A 15,756-nucleotide genomic window follows, 5' to 3' on the forward strand; every position below is an offset into this window, starting at 1 on the left:
AAATTGGGCAGTGGGTAATCGACTATGAAAACACGGTAGCTTTCAGTTATCACTTTTGCCGCTTGAAACTCACCAAAAAGTGCTTGAAGGAAGCACCAGTACTTGCAATGCCTTGCAACTTGATGCCTAACATTTGACCCGAGTGTAAAGAAGTTGTTTACAATAAATATTCAGTCGCTGCTGATCTTCTGTGTGTTATTGTGTTTCCAATGCTGAAAAAAGAGAGCCAGTCATACCAGCGCTATCCACAACATGGTTTGACCAGTTCACGCTTTGTTTTGAAACAGCTGTTAGCTTGTATTTCAAGCCTGGTCATAGCTGGATTTTACACCAGCACCAGCATCTGTTTCTTTTTATATAATGTTGGACTGCCTTTCTGTACTGGCGAGTTATTTGTGCTGGAGGTGGTCTTCGCTCTGCTACAGAGGGGGAGGGACCTATAGCTGCCACGTTTCTGCCGTTAAATCAGAATTTCTTTCCGGAGGAGGGGGGTGATCGAGGATTGAGTACCAGGCACTGGGTGGGGGGGATGCTTACAGCTGCACTGGAACATAATTAATTGAATAAAACTTTTCGCATCGCTATCAAAAGTAGCCTTAAATGGCAACGATGACCGCGGCGCACTGCTGTCCTGTCCACTGCACGACCGACCCCAGGACAGGGGGATAATAATCAGTTACGCCTCCTTTAGTGTGACAGTTTTGTACACGCCACGGCATCATGCGAGCCAGATCAATGCTCAGCCACGTATATAAATTTAAGGAGAATAGTAGTTGACAAGATTGAATTGTTCAACGGGACCGAATTCATAATTTCATGTCATCGGCGACAGATCGCGCCAGTTTGAATTCGGTCGTTAGGATTCATGCAGCTGCAGCCGTTCGCTGATGTCGTCATAATAACGCCCCGTCATTCCCTCTTACGGGCTCTCTCATTTCATCTGGCGTGATGCGATCGCAGTGTGACAGGGAGGGAGAAGCGGATGAATGCAGTTTTTCTTTGCTGGAGTAGCAACTAGGGTTAACAATAGAGAGCTTAACCATCGCTGATTGTTGTCACTCGGGAGGAGGGACAGCGGTTGTGCCGGGCGCCCGGACTTGATGCTTAGCCTTGGCATCATGGAAGAGTTTGTCACCGAAGAAGAAGAGCCATGGTACGATCAGCGAGACCTGGAACAAGGTGAGTAAAATCGGGACACAGTCTCTGAAGCCGGCGCGCACTAGTATGGAATACTTTCGCTGGCTAATGTTACGTTACATTTGGTCTTGATGCTATAACGTTACTGTAGATGGCTATCTATTTCGGGGCATTGTTTGCAAAGGTTGCATTCAGATTATTTGAATGAATATATAAATACTTGACATTTAAAAGAATTACCGACAGCCTAAATTCCCAGTTGATTTAAGAGAAGTATGCCTTTATTGTGCACTTAACGCGGATGTTGTACAGTGAGTAAGTACACTGCAGGCCTCGCTAACGTTAGCTGCCGCGAACAAACGCATCCTCCAGTGATGCTAACTAACGTTAGTTTGCCGCGACAAAGGGATAACACTCCGTTCGCAAGTGGCCTTGAAAATTAGGAAAACTATTAGAAGACGATACAAGTTTAAGGTCAGAACGCATGCATATTTAGCTATCCACCTTTGCAACGATGTGACGTCCCCGTTTCGCTCAGAAATTAGAGGAGTATGCTACAGTGGAGTTTTCCAGTGAAATCGATCGCAGGAAATGTCTCGTCATCGACGGCTGGGGGAGAACGGATGCTACTCATAGTTCAGAACCACTCCTTACGTTTCCAGTTATCAGACTTGGGACAAAAACCTTCCCCCTTTTGTAGGAATTTCCTCCATTTGCCACGCACTCAAGAGGTGGCAGCAAAGTCCCGGATAAAAAAAAAACGGTTGGAATACCATACCAGACAACCCCCACAAAGACCGCAATGTTTTAATAAGCGTCAAAGACCGAAACTTCCCAGTAGTTTTTAAAATCTATTTTCAAATGCATTTATGTTTGATGCCGTTATAATTAACTCGTAGCTCACTCTGGACAGGATTAGCATGTGCGCATCCACTCTGTGAAACAAAATACACGAGTGTGCAGCAGAAACCCGGCACTTCTGAAAGATTGTCGATAATTGATTCTTGCAGAAAAATCAGTGGTGCTCCAGCTAACTGCTAACGTTAGAATGAGATGCCCAGATACCCATCCACCCCTGGTTCTGGCCTACTAGGCCAGCTAACCCTGATTTGCTATGGATTCTGGATGCACGGTAGTTATTATTAAAGTAGTGCCTTTAGCGGGAGAGTAGCAAAGCACCGGAGAGGCAGAGAGAGAGAGAGCCAAGTACAGATAATTTTTGCAGCATCACTCAGGCCTGCGCTGTAGCAGCCTCCAGTGTTGTGTGCGGGGGGATATGAGACACGGTGACACGGTTAAATCAGAGGACAGAGAGGGGGCACTCAGGCCACATCTGGTCCTTGTGGAAGCATTCTTCTCACACGTGGAGCTGGATCCTGTCAAATGTTTCAGATCTCAGTGCCAGGGGAAAAAAAAAAAAAAAACAGGATAGTTTTACTCTTCCACTCCGTATTCTCCCCTCACATTGAAGTCCCCACACCACTCACAGGACTCTTGTTGCTGTTGAGAACCATTTCACTGTGTTATTAGATACTTCTGGGTTTAAAAAAAAAAAAAAAATCACCCAGATGTTTGAAGTGGTCTGCAAAGCAGCCCACCTTAATGTCTACTCAAATACAGCAGTGCCATCAGCGCCACCGTGTGGACACCTTGGGCAACAGTATGCTGCACAGGCAAGCTCACTTCTGGTATAACGTAAGAGCAGCCAGTAGCCAAGTGGCTAAGGTACGTGACTGGGACCCAGGTGGTTCAAGCCATGAGAAGATCCGTACAGCCTATTCCTTTAAGCTTTTTCATTCTGTCCCCCTCCCTCTCGCTCTCCAACTCCCTCTCCTCCTCCTTCCCTCCCTCTCTCTCTCAGACCTGCACCTGGCTGCAGAGTTGGGGAAGACGCTCCTGGAGCAGAACAGGGAGCTGGAGGACTCTCTGCAGCAGATGTACATGACCAGTGAGGAGCAGGTGCAGGAGATCGAGGTACCAGCATACCTGTGTATTATACCCTGATCTCACCTGTACACCTGTGTATTATACCCTGATCTCACCTGTACACCTGTGTATTATTACACCCTGATCTCACCTGTACACCTGTGTATTATTACACCCTGATCTCACCTGTACACCTGTGTATTATACCCTGATCTCACCTGTACACCTGTGTATTATTACACCCTGATCTCACCTGTACACCTGTGTATTATTACACCCTGATCTCACCTGCACACCTGTGTATTACACCCTGATCTCACCTGCACACATGTATTTTACACACTGATCTCACCTGCACACATGTATTTTACACACTGAATTCACCTCACACCTGCATACTGGTATACAATTAGCTCACCAGCATACCCGTCTGCCGTTATAGAACACAATGAGTTAACCTGTTTGCCAAAATATTACACACTGAATTCACTTCACACCTGTATACAACGCAGTGAGCTCACCTGCACACAATGGAAACACCTTTTGGCGAAGGACTAATCCAATGCCTCATCAGTGCACTCATGTGTTAGTGTTGTGCGCATAGCGTGCAGGTATAGGAGCGTCCACCTGTGCGTTAACACACCCGCGTGTCGCTGCAGTACCTGTCCAAGCAGCTGGAGACGCTGCGGGAGATGAACGAGCAGCACGCCAAGGTGTACGAGCAGCTGGACGTGACCGCCCACGAGCTGGAGCTGACCAATCAGAGCCTGGAGCAGGAGAGCAAGGCCTCCCAGGAGAAGATTGCGAGGTGGGCGGAGTCACGTGATTGGCATCTGAATCATGCGACTCGTGTAAATTAATCACGCCGGTTTCTATAGCAGGATGCTACAGGCTATCTTTAGTTTGATACCAAAATCCTTTGCTGAATGTCACGAGGACACTGCATTTGTGCAGTGTGACCCGTTTGCCGGGACGAAGACAAGTTACATTTCCAAACACAGTGTCTAAATGGCTTGAACCATTCATTTTGTAAATAAATCAATAAATAAATACTAATTTTAAAAAACAGCTGATCTACCCTTGCTTATGTTTGGTCAGAAGATTTATTTGCTCTTACTGAGCAGGACCCCGTTTCCTAAAGCAGGATTACGGAGAACGGCACTGAGTAAAACCCGGAACAGCTCTTCTTACTTTGGTCCATGTTCCAGAGTTGGGATGGTTCCGGGTTTTACTCACCCAGAAACAGGGTCCTGCTCTGTATGATCAAAAAATTCCTCTGACCAAACATGAACAAGGATCGGTAAGCTGTTTTTTTGGTTTTTGACGCATACAATATAAATAGTATTGACACATAAAATATATAAATGCCAACCATACAAAATGGATGGCTCAAGCCATTTAGATACTGTGTATGGAAATGCAACTTTGAAATTGAAATGTATGAAACTTGGTAATCCTGCTGTGTAAAACACCCCCCTGTTGTAGCTGACCTGTTGAGGCCATGTGACCCTGGTCACGTGACCCTGGCCTGGTCACAACAAATTCTATCCCCCTTACAAAACTTATCCCATCCAGGGTCACGTTTCTGGTTCCGTCTACAATGACGTCAGTCATATTTGTTTACTGCTGTGTGTAATAGGCTCTGCATCGGCTAGCTAACGATGCTTTTGTGAATATGCAGTGCTTCATATGTAATATCTAGATTATTTATATACATTGAACCATGATATAGGCTACATCTAGCGAGCTAGATAGAAAGATCCGTAGCTAGGAATAAAAAAACAAAACAGCTACGGCTTCCTAGTTAGCGAGCGATCTATCCGTCTGGCTGTCTCGCTAGCTAGCTATTTATTATTTTGCTAGCTAGGGAGCTAACTTAAGCATGACATAGGTAGATATTTATCTACTTCTCTACATATATTTATTGCTGAATGGTTTGCTGTCCATTTCACTAACTAGCTAGCTACTGATATTAGTCCCCCGAGAGATGAGCACAAGCTATCTCTATCGCTATCTTAAACTGTAGGGAAATTGGCAAATTCTATGTTTCGCTAACTTGCATACACCGGACTAAATAAATGCTTATTGACAGAGTAATGGCTAAGCCCATGGTGTTAACAAAAAGACAGTTGACGCTACCATACGCATCAGGGGAATGTATCTTATAGATCGCATCATAGCAACCAACAGATAAAGCTTAGCAACCACGCTGTTGACTTGACGCTAACTCATAATGCTAACTTGCGCATGAGGGGAACGTAACCGGAAACTGGAAACGTAACTCCGGAGGGGATACATTGTGTAAGGGGGATATTATTTGTTGTGACCCTGGCCAGTTGAGGTCATGTGACCCTGGTCTGTTGAGGCCATGTGACCCTGGTCACGTGACCCTGGCCTGTTGAGGCCATGAGACCCTGGTCACGTGACCCTGGCCCGTTGAGGCCATGATACCCTGGTCACGTGACCCTGGCCTGTTGAGGCCATGTGACCCTGGTCATGTGACCCTGGTGACGGCTGCGTTGTTGCGCAGGCTGACGGGCACCATGGAGACGCTGCAGGGGCAGGTGGACGCGCTGACCGCGCAGGTGGAGGAGCTGCGCTCCCTGGAGCAGCTGCGGTATCGGCGGGAGAAGAGGGAACGGCGCCGGACCATACACTCCTTCCCCTGCCTGCGCGAGCTGTGCTCCGGGCCCAGGTCAGAACCCCCCCGAATCATACAGGCCCGTCCACACCAAGAACCAGAACCATAACTACAACTACAACTATAACTATAACTATAAGTATAACCATGTGAGCATCCACACCAAGAACCAGAACCATAACTATAACTATAACCATGTGAGCATCCACACCAAGAACCATAACCATAACTACAACTATAACGATGTGAGCATCCACACCAAGAACCAGAACCATAACTACAACTATAACGATGTGAGCATCCACACCAAGAACCATAACCATAACTACAACTATAACGATGTGAGCATCCACACCAAGAACCATAACCATAACTACAACTATAACGATGTGAGCATCCACACCAAGAACCATAACCATAACTACAACTATAACTACAACTATAACTAAAACTATAACTATAACGATGTGAGTGTCCACACCAAGAACCGTAACTATAACTATAACTCTCTCCCTTTCCCCCTCCCCCCCTCCCTCCCCCTCCCCCTCCCCCTCCCCCTCCCTCTCCAGTTTTGGGGACGGGGCGTCGGGCCGGCGGGCGGCGCGGCCGGAGCGCTCTGCGCTGCAGGAGGAGAACGAGCGCCTGCGTGACGCGGTGTCGTCGCTGCGCTCGGCGGTGGGCGCGGAGCGGGGCCGGCGCGAGGGCGCGGAGCAGGAGTACGCCTCCGTGCTGCAGGAGCTGGGCAGCCTGGAGCAGCGTCTGCGCGGCGCGGAGGGCTGCCGCCTGCGCGTGCGCGAGCTGGAGGGCGAGCTGCTGGAGATGCAGCAGCTGTGCCGGCCGCGCCTCCTCGTCATCAACCCCGACGAGGGCCTGGCCCAGACGCTGCTGCGCTCCGCGCCGGAGAGCGACGCGCCCGAGGGCGAGGGCCCCGCCGAGGAGGGGCCCCCGGGGGCCGCCGAGGGCCTGCAGGCCGCCAGCCCCGTGCGCAAGAGCTGCAGCGACACCGCGCTCAACGCCATGGCGGCCCGCGACGGCCCGGGCCGCGGGAGGGCCGGCTACGCGCTGCACGCGCCCGGCGGGCCCCAGCGCGGCATGTCCATCCTGCGGGAGGTGGACGAGCAGTACCACGCCCTGCTGGAGAAGTACGAGGAGCTGCTGGGCAAGTGCCGCCGGCACGAGGACAGCCTGAGGCACGCCGGCGTGCAGACCTCCCGCCCCATCTCCCGCGACCCCTCCCTGAAGGAGGGCGCCGGGGCCTCCTCCTCCTCCTCCTCCTCCTCCTCCGCCCTCGGGCCCGCCCTCCTCCTGCCCGACCCGGACGAGGCCCTGCAGGGCTTCGGCGGCCAGCTGGAGGCCGCGGACAAGCGGCTGGGCCAGAACACGCCCGAGTACAAGGCCCTGTTCAAGGAGATCTTCTCCCGCATCCAGAAGACCAAGAGCCACGTCAAGACCTCCAAGGCCGGCAAGAGCGGCAAGTGAACCCTCCCGTCTGCCGTCGCTCACGAGAGGCGAGAAGATGGCGGCTCTTCTTTCCTCAGACTGGATCTGTACTTCCAGGCCTTTCGTGGTGTCAGACTTACCCCCCCCATTGATGCTCCAACCCTCTTGTCATCGTCATTGTGAATTTGGCAGGGAGTGGCCAAAGCTTTTTAGCATTGTCTTTTTTTAAAAGAGATTCCCTCCTATAACTAACTGCCCTTCAGCCAAGGATCGCCATAGACCACAAAAGATAACAGGAAACTGATCGTATCCCCACTTTAATTTCCTTAGTCAAAGCTGAATAATTAAAAAATAATAATCTTTTAGACAATGACCACAGTTCATAGCCTAGCATCGATGTCACCACACAGGTCAGTTTCCCCCAGCAAAAACATCAGGCAGTTAGTGCTTCGGGCTTCAGCCAGAGTGCAATTCATCCTATTAAGAGGAACTAGAGAACTGTGCAAGTTCTTCCTCTGCTTGGCTTTTGACCAGACAACAGCTAGCGTTATGATTGTAGCATAAATGCTGCCATCTAGGATATATGATTATTAAGGAAAAGCTGGCATAACTATTTTAACAGTAATTCTAATATGTACGTGGACATTAATGCCAAGGTTGACCCGGAATATTTATGCATGGAAAACTGTGGCTGTGTTCGAAACCACCACGTACTAGCAGACTATTTGTACTAAATTTCGGGCTCATTTTCACAGCCCGTGTCCAGTTCCTCTCTCTGACCTTTCACCTCTGGGTTCAGTGATCAGGGAGAACACAGGGGTCATCAAGCGAAAGAATGAATTATTCAGGAAGGAAATTCAATGGAGATAAAAAAAGAAAAAAAAGAAAATCAGAATAAATATGGTGCCATTGAAGGGTGGGTGGGATATAGGGTCTTCGGTCTCCGTGACAATGTGAAAACACGTCGAGAAAACAAAATGGACTCCCTTGTCCAAGCCTTAAAGACTGTGACTGGACTGGAGGCTTCTCTATTATTAGAGATTGACTGTATTATTTTATTTTTGTATTATTATTTTATCTCCAGTTATACCCAACTGTCCACTGTCTCAGTTACTCAGTGTCAGGCATTGTAGCCCCTCTTCCGTTTGTTTTCTGTCTCTTCATACAAAAGGGACACATGTAGAATATGTTGACTCTTAATACAGGGGCCCCCAGGTCCGGTGTAAGGATTTAGGAGCCCTTTGCATTTACGGAAGTGAATATATGACATGTACTGTACGGGCAATCATACTCATTTAGCCCCTCAATTGTCCCTATTCATGGCACAATATGAATAATATCGTAATAAATAAATAAAAATAAAAAAAACTTGCATTTTATAGTATTGGTCTGCTGAAGTTTTATGCGTCCGTGTTGTGAATGCTGCATTTTACGTTTTATTCTCACCGTGGGGTCTGCACAGTGGGAACATGCTACAGCTATACTTGGGCACGTGGGCCACATTGTCATTCTGTCAGTTCGACCGACAACAAGAAACGTATTTAAATGAGCCCCTGCACTGTATTCTGAAATCATCACTGAATATCCCTCACTTTATTCAATGGCAGATTGGGATTGTGCAAAAAATATATATATATAAAAAGTAAGCGTGTCCCTTTGCATTAGCAGGTCACGATTAGCCAAAAATAGTCATTTTCTGTTAATTTGGCCAGTTTGCACTTCTATCAACTGCTCAGAGTACAGGTTCACTTCCGTTTTAAACTGGATGCGCATCGATTGAAGCACGAGCCAATTTCACAGATTAAACTGCGCATTCACAAGATTATATTTTAAGTACATACGCATAGCATTTCATAGCCTGATAATGATAGGCTAGCCTACCATTTATTTAAATAGTGGCATTTCATAAATTTTAAAGACTACCACATTCCTTCAGTTCATATGATCTGTAGTAAAAGGTGCATGCCATTGCCAGGGAGGGATTCATTACTGATGATAAACTGGTTCAATAATGTCAATTACTCTGTAGAATTGGATATACAGGCTAATTATATTCCACTCGCTACCAGAATCTATTGGTATCAAACAAAAACGGTGCTGGTGTGGAAAACGGACTTGATGCCAAAAACCATTAAAAAATATACACTTACTAAGCACTTTATTAGGAACACTATATGAATACTGGGTATGGCCTCCCTTTGCTCTCAAAACAGCCTGAATTCTTCGCGGCATGGATTCCACAAGATGTTGAAAACATTCCTTTGAGATTCTGTTCCATGTTGACGTGATTTCCTCCCACAATTTCTGCAGATTTGTCAGCTGCACATTCATGCTGCGAATCTCCCGTTCTACCACATTCCAAAGGTGTTCTATTGGATTCAGATCCGGTGACTGGGACGGCCACTGATGAGCACTGAACTCATTGCCAGGTCCTTAAACCAGTTTGAGATGACTTTTGCATTGTGACATGGTGTATTATCATGCTGGAAGTAGCCATCAAGGCCCGGACACGGACGTCGGTGGCGCCCTGTCGGCCGAGTCTTTCCAGTGTGTCCTGCACGCCGACACGCCGGCGTGTTTTGGAGGGCTCCGACGCCGATTCAACATGTTGAATCGGCGTCGGAGCCCCCGGAGCCGTCGTTAACAACGCGTATCGACGCTCCGCGGCCGACCGTCAGTTTGGTATGTCCGGGCCTTTAGAAGGATGGGTACATTGTGGCCATGAAGGGATGCACATGGTCAGCAACAATACTCAAATAGGGCTATGGTATTCAAGCGATGATTGATTGGTATTAACAGGCCCAAAGTTTGCCGAGAAAACATTCCCCACACCATTACATCACTGCCACTGGACTGTTGACACAAGGCAGGTTGGGTCCATGGATTCATGCCGTTGGCACAAATTCTGACCCTACCCACTCACTAGATGTCTCAGCAGAAAACACAATTCAACAGACCAGGCTACGTTTTTCCAGTCTTCAATTGTCCAGTTTTGGTGAGTCCGTGCGAACTGCAGCCTCAGCTTTCTGTACTTGGCTGACAGAAGTGTAACCCAACATGGTCTTCTGCTGTTGTAGCCCATCTGCCTCAAGGCTCGACTTGTTGCGCATTTTGAGATGCTTTTCTGCTCACCACAATTGTACAGAGTGGTTATCTGAGTTACCGTAGCCTTTCTGTCAGCTCAAACCAGTATGGCCATTTTTTGTCTTTCGCACAATTCCGAGTGAACTCTAGAGACTGTTGTGCATGAAAATCCCAGGAGATCAGCAGTTATAGAAATACTCAAATCAGCCCGTCTGGCACCAACAATCATGCCACGGTCGAAATCATTGAGATCACATTTGATTTTATGGATTGCATTGCTGCCACACGATTGGCTGATTAGATAACTGCATGAATAAGAAGGTGTACCGGTGTTCCTAATAAAGTGATCCGTGAGTGTATATTTGTAATACTTTGGCTGTAGGGTGGGTGCGTAGCTATATCCAATTCCCACCTGTAATTTGGAATGTAAAATCGTCGCCCGAACAGAGTTTATGGAGCAAGCAAACCCCACCGAACAAGGCACACGAGTTTCAGACTTTACTGCAAAATCACCACTTTAATCATTAGAATATTTAATCCGCTTCAGTGCATTTCGTTTCGTTAAAAAAAAAAAAAAAAAAAAAAAAGACACGGCCGATTAGCGGCAAACCAAGCTACTTTCTTGCTTATGCCATGGTACTTCCAGTCCAACGGCAATTGTATACGTAATTAAACATATTTTACTCAGATAGTTACGTGCATTTGACTATTGCGTTAGTAACATTTTGTAAAGTGCTGTTTTTTTGTACAAAATTCGCTCAATTGTAGTACATTTTACCAGTTCCATATGGAAGAAACGCATGAAAAAACCAGTGTTTGCTTAAAAGGGAAGCATCGTACTATCTTACACATGGTGACCGCGTGGCCTAATGGATAAGGCGTCTGACTTCGGATCAGAAGATTGAGGGTTCGAGTCCCTTCGTGGTCGTAATTTTTATTTGCCGTTTTCTGTTGTTACTGGAACATGTGATAAACGCAAATAGTTCCACCACCCGCTCTTGCAGAATATACATGAACGCAGCAGTTGAACCTCACCCATGACAGTTCGCCAGATAGGTACGATATACACAATTGTATCGTAAATACCAACAAAACGAATATGACATGTTGTCTCACAGTAAGTTATTATTAAAAGTAATTATATTAATGACAAAGTTCTCCTTACCTGGGATATTAATTGGCCATGTCAGACTATATCAAGGAGAAACTAACCAGCGTTCACCACTTTGACGTTAACCGGCATTGCCCGCAAGCTAACGTTGGTTACCAAACAAATTTCAACCAAAGGGTGCAGGTTGACTTAACTTACCTATCCAGGAATACCGTTTACGTTCCTGAGAAGCTTTTCAAGATTTGAAATAGCCATTTAAGCTAACTTAACCCTTAGTTACGCGACTTGTCAAACTACTAAAACCAGACGTAAGTTAGCTAATGTTAGATAAGAACCATAGCTTGCTAGCTAGATAAAAACCCAAAACGTTTACACATGTATTGACGTTCTTTCCACGAAAAACATTACGTTATACAGCTACTTTCCCCATTATACGTGTGGAAATTGACAAGCTAGTGAAACAGTACGAAGTTACGAAGATAGTGAGCAAATAATAATATTACAAATACTTAACGTTAGCTGGACACGTTGACTGTTTTTGAGCTTCCCTGCCCTCTTGCAAAACTTTTCAAAACATGGGCGCGTGGACACCTATCCCTGCTGGCTCAGCAAAATCTGGGGTGAACGCAAGAAACATTAATAAATATGGAATCTATTAAAACTCAACTGAATTAAATAAACAATCGATTAATTCAATAACCCGATCAATTTGGTACCGGCTGGGTGACTTCAGAAAAGTGGAGTCAGGTGTTTAAAAATTCGATGTCCATCGATGGGAGTGGCTTTTGATTGCACAGATTTAGCGAGCTAAATTAAATGATTTGATTAAAATGGTAGCAAATGGGATTGCCTTGAATGGCTCTGCATTAAATTCGGTTTAATTGGATTTCATAATTCGTCATTTTAGGGTGACCAAATAAAACAATAAGTGCTCGTAAAGACGGTGATACCTTGATTTTGGTTCTTTTATATTCGCTTAAGAATCGACGGAGGATCCGGAAAAGCCCCAGTGGCCTAATGGATAAGGCACTGGCCTCCTAAGCCAGGGATTGTGGGTTCGAGTCCCATCTGGGGTGGTCGAATTTTATACTTATACGGATTAGTAGTGGCTGTGTTGAAAATTCAAAGAAGATCTCGTCTTAAAGTCTTAAAGCGTGGTATTACTTACTTTGCCTCTTAGTAAAAGCAAGTTGGCCAGCATTAGTTATGGCATATATACGATACGAACACCAAAACTTCGACTATGCCAGTCGTAACCTTTTTATATCGCCAACAATTATAGGACTACTGTAGCCTACAGCTCCGGTTGTATTTTCCAGGACAAAAGCCGGTTTGTCTTCTCAATTTTCTTACGAAACCTCCTGGTTAATTCCAAAATAAACAGGAAGTTTCATACGAAAATTGAGATAAGTGAGAAAAAAAAACCACGCAAGGCAAATTGCTCTCGTTGACTACAATTTCAGATAGCGCTCTTTTTAAACGTCACCGTCAAACAGACCACACACGAAGCAGAGTGGCGCAGCGGAAGCGTGCTGGGCCCATAACCCAGAGGTCGATGGATCGAAACCATCCTCTGCTAAGCGAGTTCATTTTCCATCTTGGAGCTGTACAGCATTAGAATACTTTCCTGTTCAACTAACTTGTAAGCATTCAAACATGACCTTAATGTACACTCGCTGAACACTTTATTAGGAACACCCGTACACCTACTTATTCATGCGATTATCTAATAAGCCAATCACGTGGCAGCAGTGCAATGCATACAGTCATGCAGATACGTGTCAGGAGCTTAAGTTAATGTTCACATCAACCATCAGAATGTGGAAAAAAAAGTGTATTAAGTTACTTTAACCGTGAAATGAGTGTTGGTGGTAGACTGGTTGGTATGAGTATCTCAGACAGTGCTGATCTCCTGGGATTTTCACGCACGGTCTCTCTCGAATGGTGCAAAAAACAAAAATCAAGAGGGCAAGCTCACTGAATGCACATGAGCAACGAGAGCTATCCACATATGAAAACATTTTTTCCCCCTACATTTTTTTCTCATAGAGTACCTGATGGGCAGTTAATTTGCCTAATTTGACCATTCTATACCAGAGTGGCAGGTTTATTTTTTCCCCCACTCAAAGTGAACAAGCAGTCACATGGGTGTATTGTAAAAAAGTACCAGGCCAAAACATTTCATTGCTGAAGCTGCTAAAACGTTCGGACAGTCTGGACTTTTCTTGTTTGCCACACATTGCATCAACTCCGTGAAATCAGGCGGTGCAGCACACAGCAGGAGCAGAGACCTGCATGACGTGGAGTTGAGTACGGTCGTCCTTCATAAATGTACACAGGACATACAATATAATATTTTCTAAGGGAACCATGGCAATAAGTTTTTATTTCATTTCAGAATTCACCGTTATGAATCGTATCAGATTCACTGTAATTAGAAGAGAGGCGAGTTTTGTCCAATTTATAATCATTTTATTTATGCCCCACATTCACACATACCTTTTTTCTTTCCTTTCCATTACATACAAACGATTATGAAAAACAATTCAACCAAGATCACCGTCGAAGACAAACCGTGAAACGGCAACCCGAACCGGACAAACAAAATTATATCTGATGTGAGAAATTATTAATCAAAAACAGACAATTGTATCTGAACTCAATATATTCTTCAGCACTTGTCAATCACATAGCCCTGCCATTCCCCTTGGGAATTTTCTGTCACAGCCTGGGTTTGCATTGGAGGAGAAATTTGACTGTTTGCATGTTGGATGAGGGTCTCAATGAGTCCTGGGCCCCAGCATGAGGGTGCACAACTCTGGTCCTCGAGGGCCGGTCTGCACACTGGTTTTTGTTCCAACTAATTGCCTTGTTTTTTTGGGGGTTTTTTAAATATTTGCTGACAGCTCTATACATTACCCTGGTTCAAGCCTGCACTTGAGCGCAGTAAAATCACCAGGATGCACGTGCAGCCTGCAGCTGTAGCCGGTACTCACACACGTGCCAGATAAGACGGGATTGTGAGTCAATTCAATAATTGATACCAGAAGTTGGCCCAGAACTCCTGAAACGGGTCGGCCCGTGTTGTGCGGCCCCGCGGCGGATCGGCAAGCCCACCCCCGAGGTCAGTTCCAGAACATTCCTAACACGGACAGAGGAAAACCACGGACGCCAAATTCCCAGGTGGACAGGAATTTCCCCAAAGATAAAAAAAAAAAAAAAAAAAATTCCCAAGGAATTTATTTAGACAAAATGATCCTTGAAAAAATTAAGCTGAAGTTGTGGAAAAAATATGGAGTGTACAAAACAAAGCATGAATTATAAAATCCCCAATGTGCCTGGTGCCTGTGTCCATGTTACGGAGAATGGGGAGTTAGCAAGAGGCCAAAGAAAAAAAAGGAAAAAAAAGGACCGGTATTCATAACCACTGCTTTTGTCCTTAGTAGGACAACCTGATTTGAAACCACTCACCAGCACCCTTGTTTAGAAACGGGCCGTTGCAGAAAGCAGCGGTCTCACGCTAGGGGTGGCGGTAGGGGGCCGACCTCAGGCACACAGCCATGAGCCGAGAAGCGGTTCTCCTTTTATCCCTAATTCATCCCTCAGGCACATCTTTAACTCTTTAACTTTTATTATGATGGAAAAACTGGCGCCAACAGACACTGGAGAACGGGTATCAATGTACGAGAGGGAGAGGGAGACATTACTTTCCTACCCTTGCAGGGACGGACCATCAAACCTTGGTAGGTCATGAACCCTTAGAAGGATTTACTTGGTGTGGATGGGGGGGGGGGGTCAGGGGTCTAGGTGGGGGCAGAGAGAGAGCACATGTCCGGACTTGAATACAACTCCCCCGCAGAAGAACCAAGCAGGAGGAGCCCAGTTGATTGGTAGATGGCACCAGACACAAGCACCTCCCCTTAAAAGAATCTGAACATCAGCTCACCAGACCACAAAACCCCTCTGAGCGGTGTACAGATCAGCAAATCCTGAACACACACACACACACGCGCACGCGCACACGCGCACACTGAACAAGGCTCTGTCACACATCCTAGTCCAGGTGAGTCCATCTAAGGCAGAGTGTGAAAAGAGAGACAGGACAAGAGACGATCACCATACAGAAACACACAAATATGGAGGGGGGGGAAAGGAATGTGACAAGAGGGAGAGAACAGAGGGAGGAGAGGGGAGAGCAGGAAGCGCTCTGTTGAAGCTGGAATGGGGGCTGATGGGAGGATCGACTCGAGCACCATTAACAATTGTGCCACAATCGAGGCTTCCACATTTGTTTTTCCCCTCTCCCCCCCCCCCTCCCCCTCCCCCTCCCGTTTATATAAAAACAAACCAAAACACACACATAGGATTGAGCACACTTGTTGTTTTCATACATTTCGTTTTTCCAGAAACTTCCATA

General features: G+C 46.2%; 1 protein-coding gene and 2 non-coding genes across 3 annotated transcripts; all 3 read left to right on the plus strand.

Moving 5' to 3' along the window:
• Positions 1 to 791: 791 nt before the first annotated feature.
• Positions 792 to 8,229, plus strand: LOC133114369 (cerebellar degeneration-related protein 2-like). The gene is made up of 5 exons (XM_061223679.1): positions 792 to 1,179; positions 2,999 to 3,111; positions 3,723 to 3,871; positions 5,594 to 5,758; positions 6,274 to 8,229. Exons 1-5 carry the CDS (start codon positions 1,101 to 1,103, stop codon positions 7,181 to 7,183), a joined length of 1,416 nt encoding a protein of 471 aa, XP_061079663.1. The 5' UTR covers positions 792 to 1,100; the 3' UTR covers positions 7,184 to 8,229.
• Positions 8,230 to 11,083: 2,854 nt separating this feature from the next.
• Positions 11,084 to 11,156, plus strand: trnar-ucg (transfer RNA arginine (anticodon UCG)). Its single transcript has one exon. It is a non-coding gene; the product is annotated as a tRNA-Arg (tRNA).
• A 1,186-nt stretch (positions 11,157 to 12,342) lies between these two features.
• Positions 12,343 to 12,415, plus strand: trnar-ccu (transfer RNA arginine (anticodon CCU)). The gene has a single exon. It is a non-coding gene; the product is annotated as a tRNA-Arg (tRNA).
• Positions 12,416 to 15,756: the final 3,341 nt, after the last annotated feature.

This window comes from Conger conger, chromosome 16 (assembly GCF_963514075.1).
Source record: "Conger conger chromosome 16, fConCon1.1, whole genome shotgun sequence".
In the NCBI taxonomy this organism is placed as follows: Eukaryota; Metazoa; Chordata; class Actinopteri; order Anguilliformes; family Congridae; genus Conger; species Conger conger.